Here is a 21,460-nt window from a genome sequence, read left to right on the forward strand (position 1 = left end):
ATATTTTTCCGCTCTATCTGTCCCTTGTGTGTATCTGTGTGTGTACACAAACAAATGTATGAGTGGATGTGATAGTGACAATTTAGGGATAAGGTGTATTGATCAATAAACAATTGACTTTCTGTTTTAAACCTACAAGAAAACCTGTCGCTGTCTGTTTATTTGATAAATTAAACGCTAAGGGGTTAAACCCTATGAACAAAACACATTGCTGCGGTCAGGTGAGAACAGTGGGAACCACCCAAACCTCACCACGTGGCCGTGACAAAGTACTTTTTAAATCTTATGAGGGCTTCTGCCTCTAGTCTCCAGTTCTCTAGTCCAGGCAACATCCTCCTAAATCTTCTCTGTACCCTCTCTCGTGCACCAAATTCCTGACTTAAGCACTCAAGTAAACGAAGCACTCTGTTCCCCGATTACCATGTGATGTGAAATCTAGTTCAAAAGCTAATAATTATTCACCATTATTGTTCTACAAGTACTTGGTTTCTTTAAAAGGTATATTTTCCCATTTTTAATCAAATCCCAAACATCAACATTGTTTTATTCTTATGGAAGGATTTAAAGTTCTGTACATAAATAAATTGGCTTAATTCACAAAATGCTTCAATTATACTTGTATCTAAATATAGTTTTTAAAAGATTGGAACTGAAACAACTTTCCAATGAAAAATTACTTTGTCAACTCCTGTTAATCCTAAATTGAACGTTAAAAGGAAAAAAGTTAGCTGTTAGTATTTTTAATTATTGTTCAGTATTGTGTCAAACAAAATTTATGTAATTTTAAATGATTTGTGTTGTTCATAACTATTTAATATTTATGTGATTAATACTGCAAAATATTCTTCAGTGTGTTTCTAGCCTCAGTGGGTTTAATTTATAGCAATGAAGCATGCCTGACCAATTAGTTCCAATGCTAAGTATGAGAATTAGTCTTTCCTCCGTCTTAAAGGCAAAATACTGAGGATGTTGGAAATCTAAAATAAAAATAGAAAATGCTGGAGTCGCTCAGCGGGTCGGGCAGCATCTGTGGAGCATGAAACAGAGATAATGTTTCAGACCAATTATCTTTCATCAGTCTGGATTAAGGGAATTACGCGACATGAGAGCATTGACGCCCTTTGAGGAGTAGGCCATAAATTTGCTGGGGAGGCAATCCACTTCAGCTGGAGAGATAGCAAGATCTGTGGGATAGTTAGTGCTGTTCAATGGATATTGAAAAGGAAATGGAAAATGAGCATTGGGGAGGCAAGTGAAGGCACAGTCAATGAAGTAAGGATTAGGGAAGCCTTTGAAGCTGGAGAAGCGATGGTAGCAACTCTCACTTTTTCTCTTGCTGTTCATTGAGAAACTTGATCTAATGACAATCTTCTGGAACAAACAACAGAATTTTGTTGCGAGTCAAAACAACAAAGTGGTTGCTTTTGCTGGCCAGTCTGCTGACTGTGGAAGAATATTTCCGTGTATATTCTCTTGGATGCTTCCCATTCTGAGTATCATTCAGAAGATTTGGTTGAAAAGAAAAAAGTAATAACTTATATCAAAAATAGGAAAACATTTCTGTGCATTTTGCTGTATTTAGGAAATATTTGCTACTACTATTACTAAGTTACTCCAACTGTTTCCAGGAATACTTTTCAATTTTAAAACAATTCCTGTGAGGGTGTACTTTCAAATTGTTGAATTGTTCCTTATCTAGTCATCTTCATGTTTACCACTGAAACTTTTTTAAATTGCAGATCATGTGTTATTGCACCAGAATAATGGAGTTGGCCATTCTGAGGAGGAACAAATGCCAAACTTGCATATTCTGGGTGTCCTGTTCCTGAACAAGTATATGAGTTGTATTTTCAACCTTCTCATAATCCTCCAATTGTAAGTAATTTTTCTCCTCTTTTTAAAAATTATTATTCTGTCTAACCTGAATGGGAACTCTTTCAGATAAATAAAAATAATTGGTAGGCAGGTTAAAGCTATCAGTGATTCATGGCACATCCTAATCTGGACCGCATCTAGAATTATTGTTACATTTTTGGGTCTATTTAAACCTTACCTAAATTATATCATATGTTGTACTTAAATCAATCACATTAAGTGAACCAAAGCCTTGCCTTGTGACTTAAGTGAGCTTTTGATAATTTACAGGGGGAGCAAACAGTAAACTGTGTTTGTCTCCTACCTCATAGCAATTACCAATCTTATGCTGCGATACTTTAGTTAAGTCTTCAAAAATGGCAAAATACCACAACAGACATCGACCGTAAAATTTGATGAGACCCGAAAACAGTTGTGGGGATTGTGATAAGTGATTGACCTGAGCCTGTTGCTTTGGCCTGCCTGCTCATTTACATGGTTGCAGCATGCAGCCAGTGCTAAGCACCCTGTTGAATGGCTGCATGCCTGAGCCTGGGCCCTGAAATAGTGAAAAGGTAGCACGAGTTCAAGCTAGCCTGCACTACTTAAAGCCAGACTGCACCTCTTAAAGGAAAGATTAATTTTGACTCGAGAAGCTGGTGAAAATCATTTCAGAACAGAGTTCAACCTGGGAAAGACACAAGAATGGCATAATGTGGCAGAGGGCAAGTTCCAAGGTTTTCTGAAGCAGCAGTGAAGGCCTTGGTTCAGGAGGTGGACAGGAGGAGAGAGACCCTCTGACAAGTCGGGCATCAGGAGGCCCTCCAGACAGACTCTGTAAAGGTGGTGGGAGCAAATAGCCATCGTAGTCCAAGCTAGCCATCTAGCCCTGAGGATGGGATAAAGGACCCGGGCGACGAAGTCCTGCCCTCTGAGAGCTTCCGGACAATGGTGTGTCAGGATGGTGTGTGGCTTGGAGGGGAACTTACAGGTGGTGGTGTTCTCTTGCAATTGCTGCCCTGTCCTTGTAGGTGGTCGAGGTCATGGGTTTGGAAGGTGTTGTATAAGGAGCCTTGGTGCATTGCTGCAGTACATCTTGTAGATGGTACACACTGCTGCCACTGTGTGTCAGTAGTGGAGGAAGTGAATGTTTGTGGTGGGGTGTGTAAAGTGGGCTGCTTTGTCCTGGATGGTGTCGAGCTTCTTGAGTGTTGTTGGAGCTGCACCCATCCATGCAAGTAGAAAGTATTTCATCACACTCCTGACTTGTGCCTTGTTGATGGTGGACAGGCTTTGGGGAGTCAGGAGGTGAGTTACTCACCGCAGGATTCCTAGCCTCTGACCTGCTCTTGTAGCCATGGTATTTATATGTCTACTCCAGTTCAGTTTCTGTTCAATGGTAACCCCTAGGATGTTGATAGTGGGGGATTCAGCAATCTTAATTCCATTGAATGTCAAGGGGAGATGGTTAGACTCTCTCTTGTTGGAGATGGTCATTGCCTGGCACTTGTGTGGCGCGAATGTTACTTGTCACTTATCAACCCAAGCCTGGATATTGTCCAGGTCTTGCTGCATTTCTGCATGACCTGCTTCAGTATCTGAGGAGTGGCGAATGGTGCTGAACATTGTGCAATCATCAGCGAGCATCCCCACTTCTGACCTTATGATTGAAGGAAGGTCATTGATGAAGCAGCTGAAGATGGTTGGGCCTAGGACACTACCCTGAGGAACTCCTGCAGTGATGTCCTGGAGCTCAGATGATTGATCTCCAACAACCACAACCATCTTCCTTTGCACTAGGTATGACTCCAACCAGCAGAGAGTTTTCCCCTTGATTCCCATTGACCTTGGTATATTAGCCTTTATTGCAAGGTGGTTGCAGTTTAGGTGTAACTGTGTACAGTTTTGTTCTTCTCGCCTAAGGAAGGATATACTTGCCTTAGAGGGGGTGCAACAAATTGATTCCTGGGATAGGAGGGCTGTCTATGAGGAGAGATTGATTAGAATGGGCTGATATTCTCTGGAGTTTAAAAGAATGAGAGATGATCTCACTATAATGTAGAAAATTCTAAACAGGGCAGATTGCTGAGAGGCTGTTTCCCCTGACAGGGGTCATAGTCTCAGGATAAGGGATCAGGCATTTAGGACTGAAATGAGGAGAAACTTCTTCACTTAAAAGGTTGTGAATCTTTGGAATTCTCTACCCCAAAGGGCTGTGGATGTTTAGTTGATGAGTATATTCAAAACTAAAATCAATAGATTTTTGGGCACTAAGGGAACCAAGGGATATGGGGATAGTGCGGGAAAGTGGAACTGATGTATAAGTTCAGCCATGATCTTATTGAATGGTGCAGCAGGCTCAATGGGCTGCATGGGCTGTATTATCTACTCCTACTCCTATTTCTTATGTTCTTCAACACTATAGGGTACAATTCGCACAAGAGTTCTATGATCCCCAGCTATTACTTCAGCTGAAACCTCAAAGAAATGGCATTAATTGCCATTTACATGATTTCTCTGGGATTTCTACATCCCTACTCCATCTGACTCCACTTGATTTAAGTAACAAATAGGCCTCCTTTAAGATTACTGGTTAAGCTGTGAAAAACTGAGTTCTTGCCATATTTGGCAGAGGTCCTAAAACATGTGTTAGGTCCACAATTAGCATATTCATAAAGCCTAATACCTGTTTTAAGCAGGCATCTCGAGCACTCGAAAGTTACCAGCTGCAACTTCTTTGCGAGGAGGTGGGTGGGTGGAGGTTTTGGGCTGAATTTTCGGGTGCTGCCGAGTTTGGAAATGGGGCCAAAAAATACTGGTGCCAGCCATTGTGCCTGTTTCCTGAACCGATTCCCGGCGCCGGCCATGTTTGCCAAGGAGGGTTTGGGGCCAGCAGGGCGACCTGCCCCTATGAGGCAGCGACCAATTAAACTCATTCCGAACCTTGTTAAGCATGCTGACAGGAGGCCAACTGGGATTTTCAAGTCGAACTCTAGTTTCATAACGCGACAAGGGGTAGTTTAACTGCCTGGAGGCGGGCACCCAGCAGCAGGCTGGGGGGAATCAGTGCTCCTGGCAGACCTACAGGCCCTCCCTGAAGCCAAAGGTCACCCTGTAGAGGGATTCTACTCCCACCACCCATCCCCCCCGCCACCAAACCAGCAGTGGTGGCCTGGCTTCTGAATCTATTTCTTATTTAAGTTTAAAAAAAGTTGATGAGAGGGCACCTCCATGTCTATGTGCCCTCTCAGTTACTTACCCTCTACTGCTGCCTGCTGCTCCTCTCAAGCTGGAAGACCTCCAACTTCGAGAGCTAGCCTACCTCCCTTCATTGGTCAGGGAGACTGTCTCCATGCCAATTAAGGGGGCGCCTCCGTGAAAATCCTGGCTCCTGTTTCCCATCCCCGGAGGGAAAATCCAGCCCTATGTGTGGGATTTTGCCTGAATTGGTCCCTCAGTGTGCATTTCACAGCCAGAAACAGGCGTGAGAAGTGAACCAATTTCTCTCTTAAGCTTTTACCACCATATCTGTTGCATTGTCACATTTTCTTGCTGAGAATGACGAAAGCTTGCAGTAAAATTTTACAACTTCCTTGTCAGCATTTAAAATACCACTGCAGAGTTTTCCTGCTGGGCTTTACTGACGTACACTGCAGCTGAGAAACGGTTAATGAAAACATAGCAGTCATATCCGTAATAAAATTCTTTGTCGGCACTTCCAGCCAAACTCATCGAGTTCTGACCTTGCAAGCATTTTTTTTAAGCTGACAGTCAAGTATGCCCCTGCCATTCTATGTTCTGAAACTGAGATTGTAATGGAGAGGTTGCTAGGAAATGATCTATTTTACTGGTACTAGCTGCTGATTACTTCTTTTCTTAGGGTTAAATTCAGAAACCAAAAAAAACCTTCCCAGAATCATTACAGAATCTTTACAAACTCTTAAAGGCAGACTCAAACAAGAATCCACTCCACCAAAGCAATCAATAGTTAGTTCATTAAGTGTGGATTTTCTGCAGCTGACAGATGCCACAATCTTTAGTGTAGATGTTTGTCATTTCCCCAAGTCTCCCCTGGGATGCAAGTATCACATTTACTGCTTTCTTCAGCAGATATGCTGAATTTTATACAACAGCAGTAGTATACTAATTCAGCACAAAACATGTCATTCTGTTACACCGTTAAAATATTTGAAAACTATTAATGTTAGCATAAAATATGATTTAATTGCACTTTCTTACTATTCCCTAGTTTATCTTTTATCATTGCTATGCTACAAAGGCTAAAGATTGCCTTCTAAGCTCGAAATGAGTATGGATTGAGGTATCAATTACTTTAGGATTACACATCAATGTCACTCCATTGTTAGTTAGCAGGAGTCTGTTTTATGATGTGTGTTTTTTGGCTTCATGATTTATAGCCAAACCTCACTTTCCACTTGCTGTCAAGCAGAATATGATAGTCTAAATATTAGGAGAACTTAATATACTCTGTATTTCCCAGTACAAGGTTTACATAGTGGTAGTATTTAGGGAATTGGCAACAATCAAATTAACTAAGTAACACCACATTTTCTGATTTTATAAAGGCATAAGGCACAAGTACTAACATGGCCATCTTTAATTACACTTGACAAAGTTAAGACAATGAATGCCATATTTGTTTTTAAGAAGGTCATTGGAATAATTGAAATGTTGCAACTGGCAAATGCTAACTTATCAGTGAAAGGAATGTATTAATGATAGCAGATCCCTGGTACAAAAAATGTGCCATGTGCCAAAAGGCACCAATACTTTAAGACTTGCACCGGAGAGGGTGAATAGACAACATGCTGCAGTCATCATCACCTTGATCCAAGATAGCTGCTAGAGGTTTGCAGGTCCACCTCCGTCTGATTTGTACTTCCAGTGGTTATGCACAACTTTCTCCTTAAAACTTACTCAAGATATCCAGATGTTAGGCATTAGAAGACCTCCAAGATAGGTACCCTTGTGGCAATCCTCATCTCTTAGATGAATCCATTACAGTCCAGCATGTGTTTAGTTTCTAATGACAATGCACATTTTGAGCGCTTCTTTCAGTGTTTCTTTCTCACAATGCAAACTATTTGACTGCCTCATACTAAATACAATCAAAGAATGATAGAATCAGAGAATGCTACAGCACAGAAGTAGACCATTTGACTCATCGGGCTGGATTTTACCAGCTCTCCGACGTCGGGAGTCATGGCGGGGGGGGGGGGGGGGTGCCTGGAATATTCTTCCAGGAGAGACCCGCCACAACCCCCGACTTGGGGAACGCCCCGCCGTATTTGACCAGCAGCGACGAGGCCTCGGTGCAGCCCCCCTGCTGCCCCCCTCCGCTCAGTGGCGCAGTCTTCATCTAAATATGCGAATCATATGACAATGGTAGCGTAGCGACAGGTGTCCCACATCGATATTCCGGCTGCAGCCAGAACTCCCGCGCCCTCGGATCTCCATTCAGAAATCCAAGGCGTGACACTGGTGGGGAGGGAGGAGGAGTGAAATTTGTAGAGTGGGCGGTGGGGGGAGCGGGGATAACCACTCTGATTGGTTGTGGGGATGGTGAGAAGGGGTTGAGGATCAAAGGTGCTGAAGTTGGGGGTTGTAAGGGCGGCATATGAAAAAGTGGTTTTCTGGAGGGGTAGGTCACTTTATTTATTGAGAACTTAATGGGGGACAGGAGAGGGGATTCTAAGTTTAAATAAAATTTTCTTTCCAATTTTCGTTCACCTGTCCCTTTAAACATTTAAATTTACCTGGAGGGATTAAAGCCCTTTAAAAATGGCGCCAGACGCCAAAGCCAGGGACGGAGCAGCTGCCCCCTCTACATCATTCGGGGTAGCCATTCCGCCCCCCTCCATCTAAATGAGCCCCCGTGCAAAATATCGCAGGGGCTCAGTGGCGCACAAGTTGCGCGTGCACCGCGCCTTCATCAAGCTCGCCGCCTTATAAAATACAGCCCATCATGCCTGTGCTAGCTGTTTGCAAGAGTCCCACTGCCCGGCTCTGTTCCCATATCCCCATAGTATTCAATTCCTTTTTAAAAGTTATAACTGAATCTCTTTCCACCGCCCTTTCAGGCAGTGCATTTCTGATCACAACTCGCTGCATTTAGGAAAAAAATCCTCATGTCACATCTAGTTCTCTTGCCTATCACCTTAAATCTGTGCCTTCTGGTCACCAACCGTTCCATCACTGGAAACAGTTTCTCCTTATTTACTCTAACAACATTCTTCATGATTTTAAAGACCTCTTGTCAAATTTCCTCTTAACCTCTCAGCTCTAAGGAAAACAACCCCAGGTTTTCCAATCTCTCCACATTACTGAAGTCCCTGCTCCCATTTTAGTAAATGGGCTGGATTTTATAAGCTCACCGCTGATCTTGGCGCCGTGCTTCACAAATGGCAGTCCACCTGTGCGAACCGCACATCATGGAGCCGCTGCGACATTGAACGTGGGTGGGTCATTTAAATAGCCGGGGCAAACCGCGCCCCCCCACCCGCCCCCCTGATGACTTGGAGGGGGCGGGCAGTCCGTCCCCGGCAATAGCGTCAGCAGTGTCAGTGCAGGTGCTGATGCCATTTTTAAAGGGCTTCGAACCCTTCCGTTTAATTTAAATATTTAAAGATACAGTGATTTAAAATTGATTCAGAAAATTAAATAGATGCTTCTAGCCCCTCTCCCATAATCCCAATAACCATATAATTCATTCCTTGTCCTCTCCCCCACCAAAATATTTACCTTGAGCACCTGGCCTTGCCCCCACCCCCCCGCCTCACAGTTCATAAACTGTGAACTTTACCCCTTCCCACCATCCCACCATTCCCTACACCAATCAGATAAGTTTGACCCCACACCCCCACACCCCCACTGAGAACTGTACTTGCTCCCCCCTCCTAGGATCCCCGGACGGGCATCCTAAGGCGCGTGAGTACCAGCCACCGGCAGCAATATCGCTCCGGAACGGATGGCGGGAACGGGTAAGTAATTTATTCTGTCATTAACATTACTTTACGGATTTAAATTTGTCTTTCGTTGCCGAACAGCGGGGAAGCCGCCCTGTGGCCTCACCACCGCCGGCAATATCGGGCCAGGCCTTTCCGACGTTGAGGCCTGTGGTGGGCCTCTGGCGGAGGTGTTCTCTGGCCCCGCCATGGCCCCCGACATCAGTGGGGCTGTAAAATATAGCCCAATCTCATTTGCGCCCTTTTTAAGGCCTTGACATTCTTCCTAAATTGTGGTGCCCAGATTTGAACACAGTACTCCAGCTGAGACGTAGTCACTGTTTTATGAAGGTTTAGCATAACTTGGTTACTTTTGTACTCTATACCTTTTGATAAAGTCAAGGATCCAGATGCTTTCTAAAGATTTTCTCAATTTGTCCTGCCACCTTCGAAGATTTGTGTTCATGCAACCTCATGTCTCTCTGTTCCAGCACCCCCTATTAAATTGTACCATTTAGTTTATATTGCCTCTCCTCATTCTTCTGACCAAAATGTGTCACCTCACACTTCTCTGCATTAAATGTCATCTGTCATAGGTCTGCCCATTTCACCAGTCTATCTGTTTCCTCCTGAAGTCTGTCACTACCCTGCTCGCTGTTTCATGTCATCTGTAAACTTTGAAATTATTCCTTGTATACCCAAGTCCAGGTCATTAATATATATCAAAAAGAGCAGTGGTCCTAATACCAACCCTTGGGAAACACCACTGTATACTGATAAGATTATGTGATTATGATATGATTATCCACCTGATGCCTGTTTTTGCATGTAATTTTTAGCTTTGTTTTAAAAATTATGATTAATCTGAAAATAGCATTGCCTAGATTTGTATTAGATTAGGTAGATCAAAAAGAAAAAGGAAGCATTTGTAAGGGCTGGAAGGCTAGGAACAGACGAAGCACTTGAGGAATATAAAGACAGTAGGAAGGAACTTAAGCAAGGAGTTAGGAGGGCTAAAAGGGGTCATGAAAAGTCATTGGCAAACAGGATTAAGGAAAATCCCAAGGCTTTTTATACATATATAAAGAGCAAGAGGGTAACCAGGGAAAGGGTTGGCCCACTCAAGGACAGAGATGGGAATCTATGTGTGGAGCCAGAGGAAATGGGTGAGGTGCTAAATGAGTACTTTGCATCAGTATTCACCAAAGAGAAGGACTTGGTGGATGATGAACCTAGGGAAGGGAGTGCAGATAGTCTCAGTCATCTCATTATCAAAAAGGAGGAGGTGTTGGGTGTCTTGCAAAGCATTAAGGTAGATAAGTCCCCAGGGACTGATTGGATCTACCCTAGAATACTGAGGGAGGCAAGGGAAGAAATTGCTGGGGCCTTGACAGAAATCTTTGCATCCTCATTGGCTACAGGTGAGGTCCCAGAGGACTGGAGAATAGCCAATGTTGTGCCTTTGTTTAAGAAGGGTGGCAAGGATAATCCAGGAAATTATAGGCCGGTGAGCCTTACGTCAGTGGTAGGGAAACTGTTAGAGAGGATTATTTGGGACAGGATTTACTCCCATTTGGAAACAAACGAACTTATTAGCGAGAGACGGCATGGTTTTGTGAAGGGGAGGTCGTGTCTCACAAATTTGATTGAGTTTTTTGAGGAAGTGACGAAGATGATTGATGAAGGAAGGGCAGTGGATGTTATCTATATGGATTTTAGTAAAGCCTTTGACAAGGTCCCGCATGGCAGTCTGGTACAAAAGGTGAAGTCACACAGGATCAGAGGTGAGCTGGCAAGATGGATACAGAACTGGCTCGGTCATAGAAGACAGAGGGTATCAGTGGATGGGTGTTTTTCTGAATGGAGGGATGTGACTAGTGGTGTTCCGCAGGGATCAGTGCTGGGACCTTTGCTGTTTGTAGTATATATAAATGATTTGGAGGAAAATGTAGCTGGTCTGATTAGTAAGTTTGCGGACGACACAAAGGTTGGTGGAGTTGCGGATAATGATGAGGATTGTCAGAGGATACAGCAGGATATAGATCGGTTGGAGACTTGGTCGGAGAAATGGCAGATGGAGTTTAATCCGGACAAATGTAAGGTAATGCATTTTGGAAGGTCTAATGCAGGTGGGAGGTATACAGTAAATGGCAGAACCCTTAGGAGTATTGACAGGCAGAGAGATCTGGGCGTACAGGTCCACAGGTCACTGAAAGTGGCAACGCAGGTGGATAAGGTAGTCAAGAAGGCATTCGGCATGCTTGCCTTCATCGGTCGGGGCATAGAGTATAAAGATTGGCAAGTCATGTTGCGGCTGTACAGAACATTAGTTAGGCCACACTTAGAATATTGCGTGCAATTCTGGTCGCCACACTACCAGAAGGATGTGGAGGCTTTGAAGAGGGTACAGAAGAGGTTTACCAGGATGTTGCCTGGTCTGGAGGGCATTAGCTATGAGGAGTGGTTGGAAAAACTTGGATTGTTTTCACTGTAACGACGGAGGTGGAGGGGCGACATGATAGAGGTTTACAAAGTTATGAGAGGCATGGACAGAGTGGATAGTCAGAAGCTTTTTCCTAGGGTGGAAGAGTCAGTTACTAGTGGACATAGGTTTAAGGTGCGAGGGGCAAAGTTTAGAGGGGATGTGCGAGGCAAGTTTTTTACACAGAGTGGTGAGTGCCTGGAACTTGCTGCCAGGGGAGGTGGTGGAAGCAGATACGATAGCGACGTTTAAGAGACATCTTGACAAATACATGAATAGGAAGGGAATAGAGGGATATGGGCCCCGGAAGTGCAGAAGGTGTTAGTTTAGGCAGGCATCAAGATCGGCGCAGGCTTGGAGGGCCGAATGGCCTGTTCCTGTGCTGTACTGTTCTTTGTTCATATAAGGACACTGGGGTGGTATCCTGACAAATTTATGCCAGGAACCAGACAAATCTTTAACCCTTCACCTTAACTTCTCACTGAGGAATCATCTGGGATTTACTGCACACCTTAATTTTAGGGTGAGTGATAGCTAAACTTGCTTGCCAAGCAATCTTAAATCATTCAATACAGATTAAAACTTTCTTGCCTAATTATCACAAATGAAGTCAGACAACAAATCATGCACTAACAATTATTTATTTACTACAAAAACTTAACTATTACCATTTAAAGATTGAGTATGCAAATGATTAGTAGACATAAATAATTGTGGACAGGGTCACCAAGCAATTTGAATAACAAATAATTAAGTGATATTGTTACTTATTCTTAACATCATTGAGGCTTGGTTGCAATTTTAACTGGAGGTCTGTTCTGGGAAGCTGTTGTGGCTTCCCCTCTACGCAGTACAGGAGGCAAGAGAAGCTGGGGCTGAAACAGGCCCAGTAAGGTGAGTGATTTCTTTCGTTCCCTTTAGTTTCTAAAAAACAACCTTGGGCCTCCGCTGTCTTGGGCTGCCCTCACCTGACTGTGAGAACCTCCCAATCCGCTTCCCCACCAATTTAAACATGAGTTGCCAGGGACTATTCCTTCAGGTCTCAAATGGCTATCTCCAGTTGCCTGAAATCCTACGTCCAGATGGTGGACAGATAATGCTTTCCATGGAGTTTGTGTGGAAGACTAACTAAAGCTTATGCAGATAAGTCCTGGAAAATAAAATCTCCTGGGCCTCATGCTCTGAAGGGCTGAAAATTTTGCTGTCTGCCTTGGCTTCCAACCACTCAACTCCCACAGGAGTTAAAATGACCCTAACAAATCTTCTAACAAGAATCATTATTATTTCAAAGTGAAACCATCTGAAATATGGTGAGCAAAGCTTGAAGCATTATGGTAAATTAACCAATTGTTTGAAATCACAATGACCTTATAATTGATAACTGAACAAGGTATTTATTTTCAATTATTTTTCTGTGTTTTCCTGCAGCATTTCAATAGGAATCAGTTATGTCTTGGCTGGTAGTGAAGCCTTTGCTGAGCTTTTACAGATCAGGTGAGTCGGAATAGATTTGAGCACAAAGCAAATCATTTTTGTTTGGTTTTCTATTTAGATTTAACAATTCTACATTTTGTTTAAAAGAATCGAAACACACTTTCTAAAGGAATGCCCCAGGATAAAGCCATCTGATGACCTTGTTGTGCAGTTGAAAATACTTTTTTACCAGTATTGTTTGTCCATGAGGTTAAAATGTGTATAATATTTGTATCCGCTGCTGATTGGTCTCCAATTTCCAGTTGGAAAGTGTGCTTTTGTCTCTTATTCAAAGCAACATTAAGGAATAGCTCAAAGTTTATTATCTTTAAACAAACTTCAGAAGTGGATTTGAAATAAGAAAGAGATTAGGGATGGGAGTGGGGATGGAGATAAAACTGGGTGAATTTGTTGACTAAATGAACTCTTCATATTCTTAAAAATATTTACATCTTGTATTCAATTCTTGTCGTCCACTAAGAGGTAGAGGTACCACAAGGTAAATTATTTTGTACCATGTATCATGTGTGAGTATGGGTGGAATTTTATGCCTGTTCCCCGTGGCCAGTTTGGAGGTGGGGAGAGCATGTAATCGGGTGGGATGGTGGCGGGGAGGGGGGTGCACACTGCCATCTTCCCGCCACTGCCGAAATTAAGTCCGGCGCGGGATGGCCTGTGAACAGCCTTACCACCCTGCCGCCAATTGCAGCCCTTAAGTGGGTGATTAATGCCCAATTAAGGGCCTCAACGTGCCGCCACCACAATTAGCCCAGTGGCAGGCGGGCCTGTCACTGCACAGGGAGCATGGCAAGAAAAAACATGTGGTTTTCTTGGGTGGGGGAGTGTGGTTCTTCGTTAAGAGGCATTTAGTGCCTTGCTGCTGACCCCCCTACACACCTCCCCCACGACCCCCACCCCGTGAAACCCTCCCGCCCTGACCTACCTGTGGCCTGGGTCCAACGCTGCTCCTAGGCCTCATGTGGATGCTCCACTGCCTGCAGCCACCACCTCTGCGGTGGCATTGCTTAGTTAAAGAGCTGCTGGCCTCTGATTGGCCAAGGTTTGGCTGCTTCTAACGAGGGCTGCTTAAATTTGCAAATCAAGGTCCGATGCCAGTGTTAGGACCCCGATTTGCAATTTTTGGTTTCAAAAGGCCCAACATTGAGTGGCCTCACTGAGAACTAATGGAAGCACTGGAGGCTGCTCAAAAAACGGATGAGGACATTTTAACTTTGTTTTGTGTGCCTGGAAGAACAGGAGTGCTTCTCGTGATCCAGCAAAAACACTTGTGACCCACTGTCAGTACAAGCTTGGCCATTCTCTGGAATTGTCCCCTTCCATTATTGGCTGATTCAGTGTTGGAGCTGGCCAATAGCACGCTCTCCGACGACTGGTAAGCTGCGGTGGAGCACCCAATTTACATCTGCAGCTCACTCTTGCCATTTAAATGAGGCCCAAAGTGAAAATGGTTCAGAATTGCTTTTTTTTATTCGTTCATGGGATGTGGGTGTCACTGGCAAGGCCAGCATTTATTGCCCATCCCTAATTGTCCTTGAACTGAGTGGCTTGCTAGGCCATTTCAGAGGACATTTAAGAGTCAACCACATTGCTGTGGGGCTGGAGTCACATGTAGGCCAGACCAGGTAAGGATAGCAGATTTCATTCTCTAAAGGACATTAGTGAACCAGATGGGTTTTTACAACAGTCGTTTCATCGTCCTCATTAGACTTTCTTTTTAATTCCAGATTTATGAATTGATTTCGCATTTTACTATCTGCTGTGGTGGGACTCAAACCCATGTCTCCAGAGCATTAGTCTGGGCTCTGGATTCCTAATCTAATGATATTGCCACTACGCCACCACCTCCCCTTCTGGTGCTGGCTGTGCTGGCGTCGACTCATTTATTAGGAACTTAAACTCCTTTATAAAATTTTTAAGATACACCAGTATGTATTTGACTGTGGGTAACATTGGATTCATTTCAAAATCTTTGAATTGAACAGTGTATGCTTGACGTTCTTACAAGCACCAAAATTTCAGTCACTGTGGCACAGTGGCGCAGTGGTTAGCACCGCAGCCTCACAGCTCCAGCGACCCGGGTTCAATTCTGGGTACTGCCTGTGTGGAGTTTGCAAGTTCTCCCTGTGTCTGCGTGGGTTTTCTCCGGGTGCTCCGGTTTCCTCCCACAAGCCAAAAGACTTGCAGGTTGGTAGGTAAATTGGCCATTATAAATTGCCCCTAGTATAGGTAGGTGGTAGGGAAATATAGAGACAGGTGGGGATGTGGTAGGAATATGGGAAAAGTGTAGGATTAGTATATATGGGTGTTCAATGGTCGGCACAGACTCGGTGGGCCGAAGGGCCTGTTTCAGTGCTGTATCTCTAAACTAAACTAAACTAAAAATTTGTGTGAATATTAAACATACTCAGGAATTAGCCTGTTAAAACACATTGGGATTTTTTTTTTCTACCACCTGTGAGTTAAATATCACCTGTATTACGACCAGGTGAGACAGGGGTCTAAGGATTCCCTCTCAGCCTTTGCCTGGTTTGTCCGTATTAGGGTTTAGTTTTTTAAAACACCGTGCTTTTAGCTCCCCCTCAGTGAATCCTTGTTCACTGCTCTCCAATTGTAAGGCAAAGAAGACAACCAGACAGGTTTTCTTAGATTTAAACAAGAAAGCTAGAAATTTATTAACCTTAAAACTCTAATTCGGTTAAAACGACCACGAATACGTGATGCGACCACATTAGCATGCAAACGCGATAAACACACACAGATAGAGACAGAAAAGTAGAAAAAGTAAAGGGGAAAAGTTTGAAGCACTAGCTGGGCTTTATTTATTGTCCTTTGAGTTCAATGTCGAGTCTTTGCAGGTAAATTTTGCCGTTTCGTTGGGGCCAAGTGGACCTTTCAAACTTGTTTCGATGTAGGAGTCTTCTCTCTTAAGGTTTAAGTGTCTTCAGTGGATCTCGAAATTCATGACCGAGAGAGAGCCAGGCAGGAGAGAGGCTGTTTCTTCAAGTTCAGTTGCAGTCTGACCCGAACTGTGCTGTGAGCACTTCAAAACCAAACCTGGGCCAGCAGGTTAGTCGTGTGGCTAGTTGTTTTTTTAACAAATTCCCCTGCGTTTTTGTGGATTCCTTTCATCTTAGTAGACACCTGCATTGCGAGGGGGAAGTGGAATGCTGGCTTGTTCCACATTCAATGTCTGGTGATCAAAATCCATTTGGGTTAATTGGATCAGGGAGCCATTCGATTGTTTCTCCAGGCAACTGTCTCTTAGTATGCAAATGTTTCCAGCCACTGCTGATCTCTTTAAACAATTCATCTCTTCAGTCCAGCAACAGTTTAAAATTAATATTTCATCATATGAAACTAATATGCCTCATTCTTGGCCGGTGGGGTCTTCATGTCACCTGGGTGAAGCACAGAAAGGAAAATCTGCCAGGGACTTTGCATACCCCTGAGAGAACCACTGAATTTTGCTTCCTTTAATTTGAATGGAAAGAAAATCAGGTGGATTCTGTTTCTGATGTGATCCTCCATTCCATATTTTCCTTTCTGCATTCCACCCTCATAATGCAGTAAAACAATAAACTAACCCATTCTTTATCATCAAGCCAGGAAATGGTTTCTCTTATTAGAACATATCTTTAAGGGTACATCAACAAGCTGAATTTTTTTTTGATCAGACTTGTGATACAGGTGCCAAATTTGGAATATTTGCACAGCTGTGGGAATTTCACAAAACTCAAAGTATAACAATGATGAAGTGCTCTTGCCTCGTTTAGTTGCTGCAATTTATTGCTTCTGTGAACAGATAGGATCAAAGAGAGGAATATATTCACTGTAATGCTATATTACAGCCAACAAAGACCTGTGGTAGAACACAAAAGCTGTCAACTGTTACTTGGACTCTCAGTTGAATTTATCAAAATAATTTAATCTGTTCAAATAATTGAATTTTATTTTTGTGACCACTTCTAAAAATATATATTTTATAATAATCATTATCTGTAATCTATTGAGAAGGTTTCAAAAAGGAGGTTTCTTAATATTTTAAGACTTAAGTACATTGCTCGAGTCATTTTAAACAGACTCCAGAAGCTGGCCGTGCACGTTTACCCTGAAGCACAGTGCGGCTTTTGAGCAGAGAGATCCGCTATTGACATGCTGTTCTCCCTTCGCCAGCTACAGGAGAAATGCCGCGAACAATAGATGCCCCTCTACGTTGCTTTCACAGATCTCACCAAAGCCTTTGACCTCGTCAGCAGATGTGGTCTCTTCAGACTACTAGCAAAGATCAGATGTCCACCAAAGCTACTAAGTATCATCACCTCATTCCAGCAGAGCCTCATCAGAACCCTTTCCTATCCTGAGTGGCGTGAAACAGTGCTGTGTTCTTACACCTACACTGTTTGGGATCTTCTTCTCACTGCTACTCTCACATGCGTTCAAGTCTTCAGAAGCAGGAATTTTCCTCCACACAAGATCAGATGGCAGGTTGTTCAACTTTGTCCATCTTAAAGCGGAGACCAAAGTATGGAAGGTCCTCAGCCGGGAACTCCTCTTTGCTGAAGATGCTGCATTAAAATCCCACACAGAAGAGTGTCTGCAGAGACTCATCGACAGGATTGTGGCTGCCTGCAACAAATTTGGCCTAATCATCAGCCTCAAGAAAACAAACATCATGGGACAGGACATCAGAAATGCTCCATCCATCAATGTCGGTGACCATGCTCTGGAAGTGGTTCAAAAGTTCACCGACCTAGGCTCAACTATCACCAGTAACCTGTCTCTCGATGCAGAAATCAACAAGCGCATGGGAAAGGCGTCCGCTGTTATGTCCAGACTGGGAAAATGGCCCACTGACACGTAACACAAAAGTCCAAGTGTTTCAAGCCTGTGTCCTCAGTATCTTGCTCTATGGCAGCGTGGCCTGGACAACGTATGTCAGCCAAGAGCTACGGCTCAACTCATTCCATCTTCGCTGCCTCCGGAGAATCCTTGGCATCAGGTGGCAGGACCGTATCTCCAACGCAGAAGTCCTCGAGGCGGCCAACATCCTCAGCATATACACCCTACTGAGCCAGCGGCGCCTGAGATGGCTTGGCCATGTGAGCCGCATGGAAGATGGCAGGATCCCCAAGGACCCATTGTACAGCGAGCTCGCCACTGGTATCAGACCCACCAGCCGTCCATGTCTCCGCTTTAAAGACGTCTGCAAACGCGACGTGAAGTTCTGTGACATTGACCACAAGTCGTGGGAGTCAGTGATCACCAGAGCTGGCGGACAGCCATAAAGGTGGGGCTAAAGAGTGGTGAGTCGAAGAGACTTAGCAGTTGGCGGGAGAAAGACAGAAGTGCAAGGAGAGAGCCAACTGTGTAACAGCCCCGACAACCAATTTTATCTGCAGCACCTGTGGCAGAGTCTGTCACTCTAGAATTGGCCTTCATAGCCACTCCAGGCGCTGCTCCACAAACCACTGACCTCCTTTCGGCACTTACCCATTGTCTCTCAAGACAAGGAGGCCAAAGAAGAAGAAGACATTGCTTGTGTGATCCTCGGGCTGTGATATGTTTTCCCCCCTATTCATTTTGTGTGTGCATTGCATAAATCTCTTGCATGTATATAATGGATATTTTTCGAAGTCCACACCTGAATTTGCAATATACACCACTGATGGTGAGACTCCCCACTAGCAGCATTGACTGGGAAAATTACCCCTCTACCGCCATCGTTGGCCAGAATTTTACTTTAGGTGGGAGGCCCCGCCCACCGGCCAAAAAGACGAGGGCGAGCCTGCCTCTGCCAGGCCTAGGGAGCCACACCAGGATTTTGCGCTCCCCAGGCCTTTAATTGGCCTCAGGCAGGACTTTTGCCCCTCTGAGGCAGGAAGTCCCGCTTAATGGCCAATTAGCGGGCCGGCAGCTCTCAATCCCAGCAGCTCCACTGGGAGTGGTGGCCACTGCTGTGACTGCATTCAGCCACAGCAGGATTGTGGATGCCAGACTGGAAAAAACGGTAATCTCTGTTCCCAGTGAGGCCCCAATTGGCCAGGCCCCGGTGAGGCAAGGGGGTCGGTGCGGGGGGAGGAGTGTTGTGCAGTGGGGGTGGTTGAGCCATGGTGGGCGGTGGGGGGGGAAGGTGGTGCTTTGTGCGGCTCAGTGTGCTCGAGCAGGAATGCCCCTCCCCAGCCCGCAAGGAGGCCGTCAAATTTTACTTGGCGGCCTCCTGGAGGGCCTGAACCAGCCGCCTGTGCTGGTAAAATACCAGCAGCAGCAGGAGGAGGCCCTTAAATGGCAGTTAATTGGCTACTTTAGGGCCTTGGTTGTCCTGGGGCGGGCAGGCCATTTCCTGCCGTTGCCGCCCCTCGTAAAATTGCAGCGGGGTTGGGAAGACATCAGAAACGGCACCCCCCTCCCCCCCCTCCCCCCACCACCACCACCACCGCTGGGGGGGGAGGGGGTGTAAAATTCCAGACATTTTGTTTCATACTATTTAAGTCACTGCAAATAAAAAATATATATGTTTCCTCCATAGATACAAGTATTCCACAATGTTGATCTGGATCCAGCCTCAAGTAGCTTGGTTTAAGTGTCAAATGAATATAAAATATTACGCCACCTGTAAGAATGATAACACTCCTTTTTGTACTTTACATCTAACATAATGAACTACTTTATCACAGTGTATTTGCAATTTGATGCATCCCTTCAGCAGTTCTGTGAGCCAAGCATTTGTAGTCTCAACATAGATTAATATCTCCAAATAATAACATTTTTATAATCATTCACAAATGAATAAAGCAAACAAGAAACAAAGAAAGAAATCAGGAATCAAGTACCTTTGGTTCAGAGTCAAAATCACAGTCAGTCACTTGCTGGAAGACGTCCGGTTGTCACCAGGATTTTGATTAAAAAGAAGATATCATGCGATATTGCGCATGATATTGGGATTTTTCAACAATGGAAAGGGTTTAATCATTATGATGCCTTTTTAAAAATTTTGAAGAACACCTATATTGCTCTGTTTCCTACATTACAACAATGACTACACTTCAAAAGTGTTGGGGTGTCCTATGGTTGTGAAAGGCAAAACAAAAATTAGAATCTTTCTTGCTTGCTTTCTTTCTTGCCTGCTTTCCTCCCTGCTTCTTGTATTAGCAAAGAGGTGTATTGTTGCAATGAGCTGCAGTAAACTCTTACCTGACTGGGATGAGCCAGTAAGCAACACTTGACTATATAAGCCTGGCTTTGTTTTTGTTCTATTGTGGTTGGCTATGCTTCTCAGTGGTTAAAATCTTAGCATGCTTATTTAAGTACCCTTTTTACAATTGATCTTAATATATTTTCTGTTTGCCCTTTTTACATCTAATTTTGAAGTACTACATTCATGTTAAAGTTCATGCACACTTCATTTTATTTTCTTAACCAATGACCTCAGATATACCAAGTAATTGGCTCAATTTAATGGCATTCTGACAGTTCATATATAACATCTTAATCTTTCTTTTGCACATCATTGTTATGGTAAAGTTGATAATTGGAAGCAGTTGTCATAACCTTTTCACATATCATAAATCAAGCATTTGTAAAGCTGAATTAATACATTATTCATCGTCTGTGGAAGGTGGGGGGAATTGATGGGATGAATAATCTTTTCTCATTGCATTATGTTGTATGCATCTTATTCTGAGTCATCTCTTTTTTATTCATGGGATGTGGGTGTCGTTGGCTAGGCCAGCATTTATTGTCCATCCCTAATTATCCTTGAGAAGGTGATGGTGAGCTGCCTTCTTGAACCGCTGCAGTCCTTGGGGTGTAGGTACACCAACAATGCTGTTAGGAAGAGAGTTCCAGGATTTTGACCCAGCAACAAGAAGGAATGGCGATATAGTTCCAAGTCAGGATGGTGTGTGGCTCGGAGGGGAACTTGCAGATGGTGATGTTCCGATGCATCTGCTGCCCTTGACCTTCTAGGTGGTAGAGGTCGCAGGTTTGGAAGGTGCTGTCTAAGGAGGCTTGGTGAGTTGCTGCAGTGCAACTTGTAGATGGTACACACTGCTTCTACTGTGCACCAGTGGTGGAGGGAGTGAAAGTTTAAGTTGGTGGATGGGGTGTCAATTAAGCAGGCTGCTTTGTCCTGGATGGTGTTGAGCTTCTTGAGTGTTGTTGGAGCTGCACCTATCTAGGCAAGTGGAGAGTATTCCATCACACTCCTGACTTGTGCCTTGTAGATGGTGGATAGGCTTTGGAGAGTCAGGAGGTGAGTTACTCGCTGCACTCAACTCTGGTTGGAGCAAGAAGAGGCGCAGCAACCAGTCAGGAAAATTCAGAGATCTATAACTGGGGCTGTGAGGAGACCACAAATGAGGAGGGCTGCTCATTGGCATCCTTCCCCTTCCCCTACGCTCTATAGCACCAGAATCACTTATCTCTAGTATTCTGAGGAGCAATGCATTAGGAGTCTGTGGGTCTCTAGAGAAGGTGTCACAGACCTGTGTAGCCTCTTTTACAAAGATCTGCAGCTCTCTTCTCTCGGTTTGCTATGCATTCACTAACAGTGATGGTAAATACAGCCTTCAGGATTTTTTAACCTCCTGCCCTTTCGAAGCTACAGCTGGTGACAGCAGTTATTAATCAGTCTGCTGTTAATGTGCGCATCAACAGGCCACTGATG

The 21,460-nt window shown here is 44.2% G+C and overlaps 1 protein-coding gene across 2 annotated transcripts in view; it reads left to right on the forward strand.

The window, feature by feature from the left end:
• The window catches only part of si:ch211-51h4.2 (uncharacterized), a 374,380-nt gene that overhangs the window by 112,933 nt on the left and 239,987 nt on the right, over window positions 1-21,460 (forward strand). For both annotated transcript variants that reach the window (XM_068042238.1, XM_068042237.1), the window contains exons 6-7: window positions 1,740-1,875; window positions 12,730-12,795. In XM_068042238.1, the coding sequence (XP_067898339.1) occupies window positions 1,740-1,875; window positions 12,730-12,795 (202 nt within the window). The remainder of the gene's footprint in view (window positions 1-1,739; window positions 1,876-12,729; window positions 12,796-21,460) is intronic.

The sequence above is a fragment of the Heterodontus francisci genome, chromosome 11, assembly GCF_036365525.1.
Source record: "Heterodontus francisci isolate sHetFra1 chromosome 11, sHetFra1.hap1, whole genome shotgun sequence".
Taxonomy (NCBI): Eukaryota; Metazoa; Chordata; class Chondrichthyes; order Heterodontiformes; family Heterodontidae; genus Heterodontus; species Heterodontus francisci.